Below are 16,864 nucleotides of genomic sequence, written 5' to 3'. Positions count from 1 at the left end.
ATGACCACTAGGCCAGTTACAGTGATCTAGATGAGCTGGTAGGCCAGTTACAGTGATCTAGATGAGCTGGTAGGATGACCACTGGGCCGGTTACAGTGATCTAGATGAGAGCTGGTAGGATGACCACTAGGCCAGTTACAGTGATCTAGATGAGAGCTGGTAGGATGACCACTAGGCCAGTTACAGTGATCTAGATGAGCTGGTAGGCCAGTTACAGTGATCTAGATGAGCTGGTAGGATGACCACTGGGCCGGTTACAGTGATCTAGATGAGAGCTGGTAGGATGACCACTAGGCCAGTTACAGTGATCTAGATGAGAGCTGGTAGGATGACCATTAGGCCAGTTACAGTGATCTAGATGAGAGCTGGTAGGATGACCACTAGGCCAGTTACAGTGATCTAGATGAGAGCTGGTAGGATGACCACTAGGCCAGTTACAGTGATCTAGATGAGAGCTGGTAGGATGACCACTAGGCCAGTTACAGTGATCTAGATGAGAGCTGGTAGGATGACCACTAGGCCAGTTACAGTGATCTAGATGAGCTGGTAGGCCAGTTACAGTGATCTAGATGAGCTGGTAGGATGACCACTGGGCCGGTTACAGTGATCTAGATGAGAGCTGGTAGGATGACCACTAGGCCAGTTACAGTGATCTAGATGAGAGCTGGTAGGATGACCATTAGGCCAGTTACAGTGATCTAGATGAGAGCTGGTAGGATGACCACTAGGCCAGTTACAGTGATCTAGATGAGAGCTGGTAGGATGACCACTAGGCCAGTTACAGTGATCTAGATGAGAGCTGGTAGGATGACCACTAGGCCAGTTACAGTGATCTAGATGAGCTGGTAGGATGACTAGGCCAGTTAGTGATCTAGATGAGCTGGTAGGATGACTAGGCCAGTTACAGTGATCTAGATGAGAGCTGGTAGGATGACCACTAGGCCAGTTACAGTGATCTAGATGAGAGCTGGTAGGATGACCACTAGGCCAGTTACAGTGATCTAGATGAGAGCTGGTAGGATGACCATTAGGCCAGTTACAGTGATCTAGATGAGCTGGTAGGCCAGTTACAGTGATCTAGATGAGCTGGTAGGATGACCACTGGGCCGGTTACAGTGATCTAGATGAGCTGGTAGGCCAGTTACAGTGATCTAGATGAGCTGGTAGGATGACCACTGGGCCGGTTACAGTGATCTAGATGAGCTGGTAGGCCAGTTACAGTGATCTAGATGAGCTGGTAGGCCAGTTACAGTGATCTAGATGAGAGCTGGTAGGATGACCACTGGGCCGGTTACAGTGATCTAGATGAGCTGGTAGGCCAGTTACAGTGATCTAGATGAGCTGGTAGGATGACCACTGGGCCGGTTACAGTGATCTAGATGAGCTGGTAGGCCAGTTACAGTGATCTAGATGAGAGCTGGTAGGATGACCACTAGGTTGGTAGGATGACCACTAGGTTGGTAGGATGACCACTAGGCCAGTTACAGTGATCTAGATGAGAGCTGGTAGGATGACCACTAGGTTGGTAGGATGACCACTAGGCCAGTGAGACAGATAAATGGTGCAGTGTCGTACCTCCTCCCTGCATCATCTTGTAGATCTTGCTCTCGATGTGGAGCTGCGGGTGTTTGGTCTTCACACATTCTAGCTTGATGGCCACCTCCTCTCCTACCGAGATATCAGTACCTGGAGAGAAATACAAACAGATGACATATTAACACTCAGAATTGGTCCACTTCTTCATTGACTATCTTTAAGAAAGAAAGCTTGCAGGATTCCTTAAGAAACTGGATTTGTTACCCGAACAAGTCTTGCACTACAACTCCACCACACATCACGAAGTGGAAATATTCACAGACCAGATGTTGTAGCCGAATTACACGCAACGGGATCATAGGCTCACTTAGATCCAACTTGGATCTATCTGCTAGCCAACATCGGAGAGAGCGAGTGAATGAGAGAGAGATCTGCTAGCTAACCAGGTAGAACAGATTGTGATGAACACACCCTTCTGTACATCTCCAGCTGTTTGAGCAGCATGTTATCCTGTCCACTTTGTTCAGATGTTGAAATCAAGTGTCCTACCTGATTTATCAGAATGAGAACGAGTTGACAATTCCTTTTATAAGTGTTTTTTTTATAAAACACAGACTAAACAGCCAGTATAACGGTCTTTATTTGACTAAAATGCTGCTGGCGATATGTGATACTGTAATGCACGTGAGACGAGTTGGGCAATTCCTTTTGCACAATCAATGTTCATTGATACTCCTGTTGTAGTAGTGTCTGCTCTGCTCTCAATCTGAGGAGTTGAGACATAAACAGGGGGTTGGTTTGAGATGTTAATTTAGTTTTTTGTAAGTGACAGGGGGAGGGGTTTAGGGTGTGTATGTAAACTATAGAGAGAGAGGAGAAGCAAGAGGTTTCACTCTCGCCAAAATCTGTCCAACAATAAGCCCAATGTGTTTCTATGGTCTTATTTTGGAACTAAGCTTGTCGCCTGCCTTTCCACCTTTGGGACAACGACTCCCATTGTTAGGGGCGGAGACATGAGCCTCTCGCCATTATATGGAGATCTCTGGTGTAAATGGGAAGGTTCACAGCAGAGAAGGAGCGAACGAGACCAAGAAGACACGAGAACAAGCGGACATAAAACACTCATAAAAAAACAAAAATACACAAAAAAATGATTTTGCGATACAAGTATGGCGAACATCGCGCAAAAACAGTCATTTGAATTAATTTGATAAATCACCCAACCCGACAGCATCATCGCATTATAATCCACTTCATTAGAAAACAAATGCCTCAATCATTTACTCATCAGTAAATGTATGAGTAGCCCAAGCCATCCCAGTGTCAATCAAACACGGCCCTACAGAAACACATCGGGACCTTGATTAATCCATCTCAGTTCCTGCTGAAAACACATCCTGTCTGATTAAACCATCTCAGTTCCTGCTGAAAACACATCCTGTCTGATTAACCCATCTCAGTTCCTGCTGAAAACACATCCTGTCTGTGATTAAACCATCTCAGTTCCTGCTGAAAACACATCTCAGTTCCTGCTGAAAACACATCCTGTCTGATTAAACCATCTCAGTTCCTGCTGAAAACACATCCTGTCTGTGATTAAACCATCTCAGTTCCTGCTGAAAACACATCCTGTCTGATTAAACCATCTCAGTTCCTGCTGAAAACACATCCTGTCTGTGATTAAACCATCTCAGTTCCTGCTGAAAACACATCCTGTCTGTGATTAAACCATCTCAGTTCCTGCTGAAAACACATCCTGTCTGTGATTAAGCCATCTCAGTTCCTGCTGAAAACACATCCTGTCTGTGATTAAACCATCTCAGTTCCTGCTGAAAACACATCCTGTCTGATTAAACCATCTCAGTTCCTGCTGAAAACACATCCTGTCTGATTAAGCCATCTCAGTTCCTGCTGAAAACACATCCTGTCTGTGATTAACCCATCTCAGTTCCTGCTGAAAACACATCCTGTCTGTGATTAAACCATCTCAGTTCCTGCTGAAAACACATCCTGTCTGTGATTAAACCATCTCAGTTCCTGCTGAAAACACATCCTGTCTGATTAAACCATCTCAGTTCCTGCTGAAAACACATCCTGTCTGATTAAGCCATCTCAGTTCCTGCTGAAAACACATCCTGTCTGTGATTAAACCATCTCAGTTCCTGCTGAAAACACATCCTGTCTGTGATTAAACCATCTCAGTTCCTGCTGAAAACACATCCTGTCTGTGATTAAACCATCTCAGTTCCTGCTGAAAACACATCCTGTCTGTGATTAAACCATCTCAGTTCCTGCTGAAAACACATCCTGTCTGTGATTAAACCATCTCAGTTCCTGCTGAAAACACATCCTGTCTGTGATTAAACCATCCCAGTTCCTGCTGAAAACACATCCTGTCTGTGATTAAACCATCTCAGTTCCTGCTGAAAACACATCCTGTCTGATTAAGCCATCTCAGTTCCTGCTGAAAACACATCCTGTCTGATTAAACCATCTCAGTTCCTGCTGAAAACACATCCTGTCTGATTAAACCATCTCAGTTCCTGCTGAAAACACATCCTGTCTGTGATTAAACCATCTCAGTTCCTGCTGAAAACACATCCTGTCTGATTAAACCATCTCAGTTCCTGCTGAAAACACATCCTGTCTGTGATTAAACCATCTCAGTTCCTGCTGAAAACACATCCTGTCTGTGATTAAACCATCTCAGTTCCTGCTGAAAACACATCCTGTCTGATTAAACCATCTCAGTTCCTGCTGAAAACACATCCTGTCTGTGATTAAACCATCTCAGTTCCTGCTGAAAACACATCCTGTCTGATTAAACCATCTCAGTTCCTGCTGAAAACACATCCTGTCTGTGATTAAACCATCTCAGTTCCTGCTGAAAACACATACTGTCTATGATTAACCCATCTCAGTTCCTGCTGCAAACTCTACATCCTGTCTGTGATTAACCCATCTCAGTTCCTGCTCCATCCTGTCTGTGATTAAACCATCTCAGTTTCTGCTGAAAACACATCCTGTCTGTGATTAAACCATCTCAGTTCCTGCTGAAAACACATCCTGTCCCATCTCAGTTCCTGCTGAAAACACATCCTGTCTGATTAAACCATCTCAGTTCCTGCTGAAAACACATCCTGTCTGTGATTAAACCATCTCAGTTCCTGCTGAAAAAACACATCCTGTCTGTCACCCCCCTCACCCCGTCTGATTAAACCATCTCAGTTCCTGCTGAAAACACATCCTGTCTGTGATTAATCCATCTCAGTTCCTGCTGAAAACACATCCTGTCTGTGATTAAGCCATCTCAGTTCCTGCTCACATCCTTCTGATTAAACCATCTGTTCCTGGAAAACAGATCCTGTCTGATTAAACCATCTCAGTTCCTGCTCACATCCTGTCCTTAAACCATCTCAGTTCCTGGAAAACACATCCTGTCTGTGATTAACATCTCAGTTCCAGCTGAAAACACATACTGTCTTCCCATCTCAGTTCAGCTGAAAACACATACTGTCTGTGATTAAACCATCTCAGTTCCTGTCATCCTTCCTTAAACCATCTCAGTTCCTGGACAGATCCTGTCTGTGATTAAACCATCTCAGTTCCTGTCACATCCTTCTGTGATTAAACCATCTCAGTTCCTGCTGAAAACACATCCTGTCTGTGATTAACCCATCTCCTACCTGTTCATGAAAACACATCCTGTCTGTGACAAACCATCTCATCCTTCCTGTTGAAAACAGATCCTGTCTGTGATTAAACCATCTGTTCATCCACATCCTGTTCATGGACAGATCCTGGTGAAAACACCATCTGTCATCCTTCCTCAGTTCCTGGACACATCCTGTCTGTGATTAAACCATCTCAGTTCCTGCTGAAAACACACCTGTCTGTGATTAAACCATCTCAGTTCCTCTGAAAACACATCCTGTCTATGATTGGCTATCTTCATGGACAGATTGGTGACACACCATTATAGTCTCTCATCCTCCTACTGTTCATGGACAGATTCTATAAACGCTGACAACCCCTAGTCTCATAAACGCTGTCCCTCCCTCCTTCACCCCCGTCTTCTGGCATGGCTGTAGGAAAGTGGGATGCCTCAGTATTCATCGCCACCAACTTGTTACGACAGCATTCCCTAAATAACCAACGTTACAATATAATAAACACTGCTTCTCAGCACTCATCCTTCCTACTGTTCATGGACAGATTGGTGACAACACCATCTGTCATCCTTCCTACTGTTCATGGACAGATTGGTGACAACACCATCTGTCATCCTTCCTACTGTTCATGGACAGATTGGTGACAACACCATCTGTCATCCTTCCTATGGTTCATGGACAGATTGGTGACAACACCATCTGTCATCCTTCCTATGGTTCATGGACAGATTGGTGACAACACCATCTGTCATCCTTCCTATGGTTCATGGACAGATTGGTGACAACACCATCTGTCATCCTTCCTATGGTTCATGGACAGATTGGTGACAACACCATCTGTCATCCTTCCTATGGTTCATGGACAGATTGGTGACAACACCATCTGTCATCCTTCCTATGGTTCATGGACAGATTGGTGACAACACCATCTGTCATCCTTCCTACTGTTCATGGACAGATTGGTGACAACACCATCTGTCATCCTTCCTACTGTTCATGGACAGATCGGTGACAACACCATCTGTCATCCTTCCTATGGTTCATGGACAGATTGGTGACAACACCATCTGTCATCCTTCCTACTGTTCATGGACAGATTGGTGACAACACCATCTGTCATCCTTCCTACTGTTCATGGACAGATCGGTGACAACACCATCTGTCATCCTTCCTACTGTTCATGGACAGATTGGTGACAACACCATCTGTCATCCTTCCTACTGTTCATGGACAGATTGGTGACAACACCATCTGTCATCCTTCCTACTGTTCATGGACAGATTGGTGACAACACCATCTGTCATCCTTCCTACTGTTCATGGACAGATTGGTGACAACACCATCTGTCATCCTTCCTACTGTTCATGGACAGATTGGTGACAACACCATCTGTCATCCTTCCTATGGTTCATGGACAGATTGGTGACAACACCATCTGTCATCCTTCCTACTGTTCATGGACAGATTGGTGACAACACCATCTGTCATCCTTCCTACCCATGGACAGATTGGTCCAACACCATCTGGTCATCCTTCCCCTGTTCATGGACAGATTGGTGACAACACCATCTGTCATCCTTCCTACTGTTCATGGACAGATTGGTGACAACACCATCTGTCATCCTTCCTACTGTTCATGGACAGATTGGTGACAACACCATCTGTCATCCTTCCTACTGTTCATGGACAGATTGGTGACAACACCATCTGTCATCCTTCCTATGGTTCATGGACAGATTGGTGACAAGCATCCAACAAAACTCTCTGTTCTCCCACCCCTTCATCAACAACATCCGTGGGTCCCTCAGTAAGCACCAAACTAAAGATAAAGGTCAGAACTGGAGGTTACTATCTAAGTCAGCTATACAGTGGTGCCCCTCCCCTGAACATGAATGACCACTGGTGTATCCCCCACCCCAAGATCAATATAAGGATGGTCCAACTCCCACTAGAGGTCCCTTCCACCCCCCTGGTCCAATCCCACTGGAGGCCCCTCCCCTGGTCCAATCCCACTGGAGGCCCCTCCCCTGGTCCAATCCCACTGAGGCCCCTCCCCATGGTCCAATCCCACTGGAGGCCCCTCCCCTGGTCCAATCCCACTGGAGGTCCCTCCCCTCCCCTGGTTCAATCCCACTGAGGCCCCTCCCCTGGTCCAATCCCACTGAGGCCCCTCCCCTGGTCCAATCCACTGGAGGTCCCTTCCACCTCCCCCTGGTCCAATCCCACTCAAGGCCCCTCCCCCTGGTCCAATCCCACTCGAGGCCCCTCCCCCGGTCCAATCCCACTGAGGCCCCTCCCCCCTGGTCCAATCCCACTGGAGGCCCCTCCCCTGGTCCAATCCCACTGGAGGCCCCTCCCCTGGTCCAATCCCACTGGAGGCCCCTCCCCTGGTCCAATCCCACTGGAGGCCCCTCCCCCTGAGGCCCCTCCCCTGGTCCAATCCCACTCGAGGCCCCTCCCCCTGGTCCAATCCCACTCGAGGCCCCTCCCCCTGGTCCAATCCCACTCGAGGCCCCTCCCCTGGTCCAATCCCACTGGAGGCCCCTCCCCTGGTCCAATCCCACTCGAGGCCCCTCCCCCTGGTCCAATCCCACTGGAGGTCCCCTCCCCCTGGTCCAATCCCACTGGAGGTCCCCTCCCCCTGGTCCAATCCCACTGGAGGTCCCTCCCCCTGGTCCAATCACACTGGAGGTCCCTCCCCCTGGTCCAATCCCACTGAAGGTCCCTCCCCCTGGTCCAATCCCACTGAAGGTCCCTCCCCCTGGTCCAATCCCACTGAAGGTCCCTCCCCCTGGTCCAATCCCACTGAAGGTCCCTCCCCCTGGTCCAATCCCACTGGAGGCCCCTCCCCTGGTCCAATCCCACTGGAGGCCATGCATGAATACTGTGGTTGGCCAAGACTCACTTGTGTCAATAATTCAGAAGATTTTCCTGATTCAATTATAAACAGAGGGCTTCACTTCTCTCATCATATTATTAGGGGGCTGTTTCTTCATACTAAACAGAAGTTGAATGAATTGGAAAAGAGTGTCTTCTGATTGACTCAAGTATTGATGTACAAGTGCATCGGCATTATAAGGAAATCAATCCTTTGTCATTTTCTGAACACGAGTGCAGAGAGAGGCCCAGCTCCAAAACAAGTTGTGTTATCTCAGGGACAGGTCAGGATCCTGGTAAGGCCTGTGTAATGTTATAGACAGGTCAGTATCCTGGTACGGCCTGTGTAACGTTATAGACAGATCAGGATACTGGTACAGCCTGTGTAATGTTATAGACAGATCAGTATCCTGGTACAGCCTGTGTAAGGTTATAGACAGATCAGTATCCTGGTACGGCCTGTGTAATGTTATAGACAGATCAGTATCCTGGTAAGGCCTGTGTAATGTTATAGACAGATCAGTATCCTGGTACAGCCTGTGTAAGGTTATAGACAGATCAGGATCCTGGTACAGCCTGTGTAATGTTATAGACAGATCAGTATCCTGGTACGGCCTGTGTAATGTTATAGACAGATCAGTATCCTGGTACAGCCTGTGTAATGTTATAGACAGATCAGTATCCTGGTACGGCCTGTGTAATGTTATAGACAGATCAGTATCCTGGTACAGCCTGTGTAAGGTTATAGACAGATCAGTATCCTGGTACGGCCTGTGTAATGTTATAGACAGATCAGTATCCTGGTACGGCCTGTGTAATGTTATAGACAGATCAGTATCCTGGTACAGCCTGTGTAAGGTTATAGACAGATCAGGATCCTGGTACAGCCTGTGTAATGTTATAGACAGATCAGTATCCTGGTACGGCCTGTGTAATGTTTTTACTATACATTTTACCTCTTGGGGATGTTATTCGAAAACATAATGTTAACTTTCACTGCTATGCGGATGACACACAGCTGTACATTTCAATGAAACATGGTGAAGCCCCAAAATTGCCCTCGCTAGAAGCATGCGTTTCAGACATAAGGAAGTGGATGGCTGCAAACTTTCTACTATTAAACTCGGACAAAACAGAGATGCTTGTTCTAGGTCCCAAGAAACAAAGAGATCTTCTGTTGAATCTGACAATTAATCTTAATGGTTGTACAGTCGTCTCAAATAAAACTGAAGGACCTCGGCGTTACTCTGGACCCTGATCTCTCTTTTGAAGAACATATCAAGACCATTTCGAGGGTTATAGACAGTGTAATGTTATAGACAGATCAGTATCCTGGTACAGCCTGTGTAATGTTATAGACAGATCAGTATCCTGGTACAGCCTGTGTAATGTTATAGACAGATCAGGATCCTGGTACGGCCTGTGTAATGTTATAGACAGATCAGGATCCTGGTACAGCCTGTGTAATGTTAGTTCCTCTGGTAGGTGTGTACAGACTCAGTATCCTGGTACAGCCTGTGTAATGTTATAGACAGATCAGTATCCTGGTACAGCCTGTGTAATGTTATAGACAGATGTGTATCCTGGTACAGCCTGTGTAATGTTATAGACAGATCAGGATCCTGGTAAGGCCTGTGTAATGTTATAGACAGATCAGTATCCTGGTACAGCCTGTGTAATGTTATAGACAGATCAGTATCCTGGTACAGCCTGTGTAATGTTATAGACAGATCAGTATCCTGGTACAGCCTGTGTAATGTTATAGACAGATCAGTATCCTGGTACAGCCTGTGTAATGTTATAGACAGATCAGTATCCTGGTACAGCCTGTGTAATGTTATAGACAGATCAGTATCCTGGTACAGCCTGTGTAATGTTATAGACAGATCAGTATCCTGGTCCTACAGCCTGTGTAATGTTATCCTAGACAGATCAGTATCCTGGTAAGGCCTGTGTAATGTTATAGACAGATCAGTGTCCTGGTCCTACAGCCTGTGTAATGTTATAGACAGATCAGTATCCTGGTACAGCCTGTGTAATGTTATAGACAGATCAGTATCCTGGTACAGCCTGTGTAATGTTATAGACAGATCAGGATCCTCCTGGTAAGGCCTGTGTAATGTTATAGACAGATCAGGATCCTCCTGGTAAGGCCTGTGTAATGTTATAGACAGATCAGGATCCTCCTGGTAAGGCCTGTGTAATGTTATAGACAGATCAAGATCCTCCTGGTAAGGCCTGTGTAATGTTATAGACAGATCAGGATCCTGGTACGGCCTGTGTAATGTTATAGACAGATCAGGATCCTGGTACGGCCTGTGTAATGTTATAGACAGATCAGGATCCTGGCCGATGTGTAGCGGCCTACTGTGTAATGTTATAGACAGATCAGTATCCTGGTAAGGCCTGTGTAAATGGGACTAGTTCCTCTGGTAGGTGTGTAACAGACTCTATACATGCTATGTAACTAACCAAAACTTTCACTTCCCTCCCTTCACCTCACTAATGCATTTACGTCTGTGTGTGTGTGTGTGTCCTACAGACAGATGTGTAGCGTGCGTGTCCTACAGACAGATGTGTAGTGTGTGTCCTACAGGCCGATGTGTAGTGTGCGTGTCCTACAGGCCGATGTGTAGTGTGCGTGTCCTACAGGCCGATGTGTAGTGTGCGTGTCCTACAGGCCGATGTGTAGTGTGCGTGTCCTACAGGCCGATGTGTAGTGTGTGTGTCCTACAGGCCGATGTGTAGTGTGCGTGTCCTACAGGCCGATGTGTAGTGTGCGTGTCCTACAGGCCGATGTGTAGCGTGCGTGTCCTACAGGCCGATGTGTAGCGTGCGTGTCCTACAGGCCGATGTGTAGCGTGTGTCCTACAGGCCGATGTGTAGCGTGTGTCCTACAGGCCGATGTGTAGCGTGTGTGTCCTACAGGCCGATGTGTAGCGTGTGTGTCCTACAGGCCGATGTGTAGCGTGTGTCCTACAGGCCGATGTGTAGCGTGTGTCCTACAGGCCGATGTGTAGCGTGCGTGTCCTACAGGCCGATGTGTAGCGTGCGTGTCCTACAGACAGATGTGTATCGTGCGTGTCCTACAGACAGATGTGTAGCGTGTGTCCTACAGGCCGATGTGTAGCGTGTGTCCTACAGGCCGATGTGTAGCGTGTGTCCTACAGGCCGATGTGTAGCGTGTGTCCTACAGGCCGATGTGTAGCGTGTGTCCTACAGGCCGATGTGTAGCGTGTGTCCTACAGGCCGATGTGTAGCGTGTGTCCTACAGGCCGATGTGTAGCGTGTGTCCTACAGGCCGATGTGTAGCGTGTGTCCTACAGGCCGATGTGTAGTGTGCTTGTCCTACAGGCCGATGTGTAGTGTGCTTGTCCTACAGACAGATGTGTAGTGTGCTTGTCCTACAGACAGATGTGTAGTGTGCTTGTCCTACAGACAGATGTGTAGCGTGTGTCCTACAGGCCGATGTGTAGCGTGTGTCCTACAGGCCGATGTGTAGCGTGCGTGTACTACAGGCCGATGTGTAGCGTGCGTGTCCTACAGACAGATGTGTAGCGTGCGTGTCCTACAGACAGATGTGTAGCGTGCGTGTCCTACAGACAGATGTGTAGCGTGTGTGTACTACAGGCCGATGTGTAGCGTGCGTGTCCTACAGACAGATGTGTAGCGTGCGTGTCCTACAGGCCGATGTGTAGCGTGCGTGTCCTACAGGCCGATGTGTAGTGTGTGTGTCCTACAGGCCGATGTGTAGCGTGCGTGTCCTACAGGCCGATGTGTAGCGTGCGTGTCCTACAGGCCGATGTGTAGCGTGCGTGTCCTACAGGCCGATGTGTAGCGTGCGTGTCCTACAGGCCGATGTGTAGCGTGTGTGTCCTACAGGCCGATGTGTAGTGTGCGTGTCCTACAGGCCGATGTGTAGTGTGTGTGTCCTACAGGCCGATGTGTAGCGTGCGTGTCCTACAGGCCGATGTGTAGCGTGCGTGTCCTACAGGCCGATGTGTAGCGTATCTAAATGGCTTTGTATAGAGCCAGAGTCACTGGCTCGCTGCCCATCATCGATTCCTGTGTGTGTGTGTGTGTGTGTGTGTGTGTGTGTGTGTGTGTGTGTAACCCCTAAATCACTCCTCATCCAGTAAATAAACATGATTGATTAGTAACCCTGGTAGTATAGACATGAAGGGTTAATGGTCAATGTGGGTTAGTTAGTAACCCTGCTAGTATAGCTGTCATTGTAGGTTAGTTAGTAACCCTGCTAGTATCGAAATGAAGGGTTAATGGTCAATGTGGGTTAGTTAGCAACCCTGCTATTATCGACATGACGGGTTAATGGTCAATGTGGGTTAGTTAGTAACCCTGCTAGTATAGCTGTCATTGTAGGTTAGTTAGTAACCCTGCTAGTATCGAAATTAAGGGTTAATGGTCAACGTGGGTTAGTTAGCAACCCTGCTATTATCGACATGACGGGTTAATGGTCAATGTGGGTTAGTTAGTAACCCTGATAGTATAGCTGTCATTGTGGGTTAGTTAGTAACCCTGCTAGTATCGACATGAAGGGTTAATGGTCAATGTGGGTTAGTTAGCAACCCTGCAATTATCGACATGACGGGTTAATGGTCAATGTGGGTTAGTTAGTAACCCTGATAGTATAGCTGTCAATGTGGGTTAGTTAGTAACCCTGCTAGTATAGCTGTCATTGTGGGTTAGTTAGTAACCCTGCTAGTATCGACATGAAGGGTTAATGGTCAATGTGGGTTAGTTAGTAACCATAATAGTATAGCTGTCAATGTGGGTTAGTTAGTAACCCTGATAGTATAGGTTAGTTAGTAACCCTGGTAGTATAGCTGTCAATGTGGGTTAGTTAGTAACCCTGATAGTATAGGTTAGTTAGTAACCCTGGTAGTACAGCTGTCAATGTGGGTTAGTTAGTAACCCTGATAGTATAGGTTAGTTAGTAACCCTGGTAGTATAGCTGTCAATGCAGGTTAGTTAGTAACCCTGATAGTATAGCTGTCAATGCGGGTTCGTTAGTAACCCTGCTAGTATAGGTTAGTTAGTAACCCTGGTAGTATAGCTGTCAATGTGGGTTAGTTAGTAACCCTGGTAGTATAGCTGTCAATGCGGGTTAGTTAGTAACCCTGGTAGTACAGCTGTCAATGTGGGTTAGTTAGTAACCCTGATAGTATAGGTTAGTTAGTAACCCTGGTAGTATAGCTGTCAATGTGGGTTAGTTAGTAACCCTGATAGTATAGGTTAGTTAGTAACCCTGGTAGTACAGCTGTCAATGTGGGTTAGTTAGTAACCCTGATAGTATAGGTTAGTTAGTAACCCTGGTAGTATAGCTGTCAATGCGGGTTAGTTAGTAACCCTGATAGTATAGCTGTCAATGCGGGTTAGTTAGTAACCCTGGTAGTATAGCTGTCAATGCGGGTTAGTTAGTAACCCTGATAGTATAGCTGTCAATGCGGGTTCGTTAGTAACCCTGCTAGTATAGCTGTCAATGCGGGTTAGTTAGTAACCCTGGTAGTAAAGCTGTCAATGTGGGTTAGTTACTAACCCTGATAGTATAGCTGTCAATGTGGGTTAGTTAGTAACCCTGGTAGTAAAGCTGTCAATGTGGGTTAGTTACTAACCCTGATAGTATAGCTGTCAATGCGGGTTAGTTAGTAACCCTGATAGTATAGCTGTCAATGTGATCCCTCAGTCTTTTTCAGTTACGCATTCAGTTACGGGAAAATATTGAAGCAAAATGCATTTAATTCTGTCGACCTCACTAACTGGAGGAACCAGTGATTCCCATTCCATCACCAACTGGGGGAACCAGTGATTCCCATTCCATCACCAACTGGGGGAACCAGTGATTCCCATTCCATCACCAACTGGAGGAACCAGTGATTCCCATTCCATCACCAAGTGGAGGAACCAGTGATTCCCATTCCATCACCAAGTGGAGGAACCAGTGATTCCCATTCCATCACCAAGTGGAGGAACCAGTGATTCCCATTCCATCACCAAGTGGAGGAACCAGTGATTCCCATTCCATCACCAAGTGGAGGAACCAGTGATTCCCATTCCATCACCAAGTGGAGGAACCAGTGATTCCCATTCCATCACCAAGTGGAGGAACCAGTGATTCCCATTCCATCACCAACTGGGGGAACCAGTGATTCCCATTCCATCACCAACTGGGGGAACCAGTGATTCCCATTCCATCACCAACTGGGGGAACCAGTGATTCCCATTCCATCACCAACTGGAGGAACCAGTGATTCCCATTCCATCACCAAGTGGAGGAACCAGTGATTCCCATTCCATCACCAAGTGGAGGAACCAGTGATTCCCATTCCATCACCAAGTGGAGGAACCAGTGATTCCCATTCCATCACCAAGTGGAGGAACCAGTGATTCCCATTCCATCACCAACTGGAGGAACCAGTGATTCCCATTCCATCACCAACTGGAGGAACCAGTGATTCCCATTCCATCACCAACTGGAGGAACCAGTGATTCCCATTCCATCACCAACTGGAGGAACCAGTGATTCCCATTCCATCACCAACTGGAGGAACCAGTGATTCCCATTCCATCACCAACTGGAGGAACCAGTGATTCCCATTCCATCACCAACTGGAGGAACCAGTGATTCCCATTCCATCACCAACTGGAGGAACCAGTGATTCCCATTCCATCACCAACTGGAGGAACCAGTGATTCCCATTCCATCACCAACTGGAGGAACCAGTGATTCCCATTCCATCACCAACTGGAGGAACCAGTGATTCCCATTCCATCACCAACTGGAGGAACCAGTGATTCCCATTCCATGCAGACATATTTAGAATCGTTTGTATTGAAGGAACCAGTGACTCCCATTCCAGGCAGACATATTTAGAATCGTTTGTATTGAAGGAACCAGTGACTCCCATTCCATGCAGACATATTTAGAATCGTTTGCATAGGAGGGGCCTGTAGAGACTGATTGAAACACGTACAACTCAACAATGACAAACTTTTCCCACTACATAACATAGACCTACTAAAATGTACCCTACATTAACCACTACCCCCTTCATAACACACACGTTAGTGGGAAGGGCTGCAGGGGTTTGTGGGTACCCATCATGCTGTCTCAATGCTCCATTGGACATACCACCAGCCCATTTCCATCCAAATGGAGCTTCTCTATTGTTCAGGGGAGGGACAGGACACAGAACATCTTGTCACACTCTGCTGCACTCAGGCTATGCTCACACACACACACACACACACACACACTCTCTCCGAAGCTACTCACATGCATAAAACTATAAACACACACAGACAACACTGCCTTTAGCATCGCTATCGAAAAGGAAAGGACTCTCTCTCGGTTCACAGCACATTAGCATAATGGTTGTGACGGTGCAAGTCTCGACGTTCAGCTCTCCCCTATTCACGTCAGACGAGGCCAGCGAGGTTCACGCTCTGGCTGCAGAGCAACAGGCCTCTCTGCCTCGCCTCAGAAACACGTCTGGACAACAAACTCAATGACCGCTGGGCTGCTCTTTTCGGATCCAGAGCATTCAGTCTATGTAGTGTGAACATATGAACAGGCCAACTAGCAAGTTGAGGTTGGGAAACACAGGAACGTGCAACAGCATAGAACACCAACCAAACAAACATGTTGTTCTACTCCGACTCATCAACAAGAAAAGACTAGGAGGTCTCTCTCTCTCTCTCTCTCTCTCTCTCTCTCTCTCTCTCTCTCTCTCTCTCTCTCTCTCTCTCTCTCTCTCTCTCTCTCTCTCTCTCTCTCTCTCTCTCTCTCTCTCTCTCTCTCTCTCTCTCTCTCTCTCTCTCTCTCTCTCTCTCTCTCTCTCTCTCTCTCTCTCTCTCTCTCTCTCTCTCTCTCTCTCTCTCTCTCTCTCTCTCTCTCTCTAAACTCAACTCTCTCTCTCTCTCTCTCTCTCTCTCTAAACACAACGCCTCTCTCTCTCTCTCTCTCTCTCTCTCTCTCTCTCTCTCTCTCTAAACACAACGCCTGAAAATAAACTACACAGATTTCACTCTGTCTACAAAAACAGGCCCTCCCTGTGGCCAACCACGCTTGTGAAACACAGAAACATGCAACAGAACAAGAACACCTCTCCTTCAGCTCCAACGCATAAAGAAGAACGGCTAGGAGGTTAGATGCTCTCTCTCTCTCTCTCTATAAACACAAAACGGTCGGGGTGTGGGTTATCTTGGCTAGGGATTCTGTAGGCATGACGTGAACATGAGACACCGTTTTAGGGGAGACAGTCAGGGTGTGGGTTATCTTGGCTAGGGATTCTGTAGGCATGAAGTGAACATGAGACACCGTTTTAGGGGAGACATTCAGGGTGTGGGTTATCTTTACAGGAATGTGATACGTCTTGACAGATTGAGCAGGGAACGCTCCACTCCTACACCTGCCCATACTGCAGGGGTGTGTGTGTAGACATGCTCAGACATCAAACTAGGAACTAGTTTGGAATCAAGGAATCAAACTTGGAACTAGCTAAAACCCTGACCTATTGAAGCAAAAAGGCCCGGGGAGATGTGGTATGTGGCCAAGATACCACGGCTAAGGGCTATTCTCAGGCTCGACACGGCTATATACCACAACCCCCCCGAGGTGCTTTTACTGCTATTATAAACTGGTTACTAACAGAATTAACAGTACAAATATAATGGGTTCCTGCTGTGGTGGTGGTGTGTAATATAATGGGTTCCTGCTGTGGTGGTGGTGTAATATAATGGGTTCCTGCTGTGGTGGTGGT

The 16,864-nt window shown here is 47.0% G+C and overlaps 1 protein-coding gene across 1 annotated transcript in view; it reads right to left on the bottom strand.

Annotated features, from left to right (window-relative positions):
• The window catches only part of LOC127930253 (casein kinase I-like), a 78,240-nt gene extending 76,549 nt beyond the window's left edge, over positions 1-1,691 (bottom strand). The window contains 1 exon segment of the mRNA XM_052519812.1: positions 1,576-1,691. Within this exon segment, the coding sequence (XP_052375772.1) occupies positions 1,576-1,591 (16 nt within the window). The 5' untranslated portion in view covers positions 1,592-1,691.
• Positions 1,692-16,864: the final 15,173 nt, after the last annotated feature.

Source organism: Oncorhynchus keta, chromosome 5, assembly GCF_023373465.1.
Source record: "Oncorhynchus keta strain PuntledgeMale-10-30-2019 chromosome 5, Oket_V2, whole genome shotgun sequence".
NCBI lineage: Eukaryota > Metazoa > Chordata > Actinopteri > Salmoniformes > Salmonidae > Oncorhynchus > Oncorhynchus keta.
This window is presented reverse-complemented; position numbering and strand designations above follow the sequence as displayed.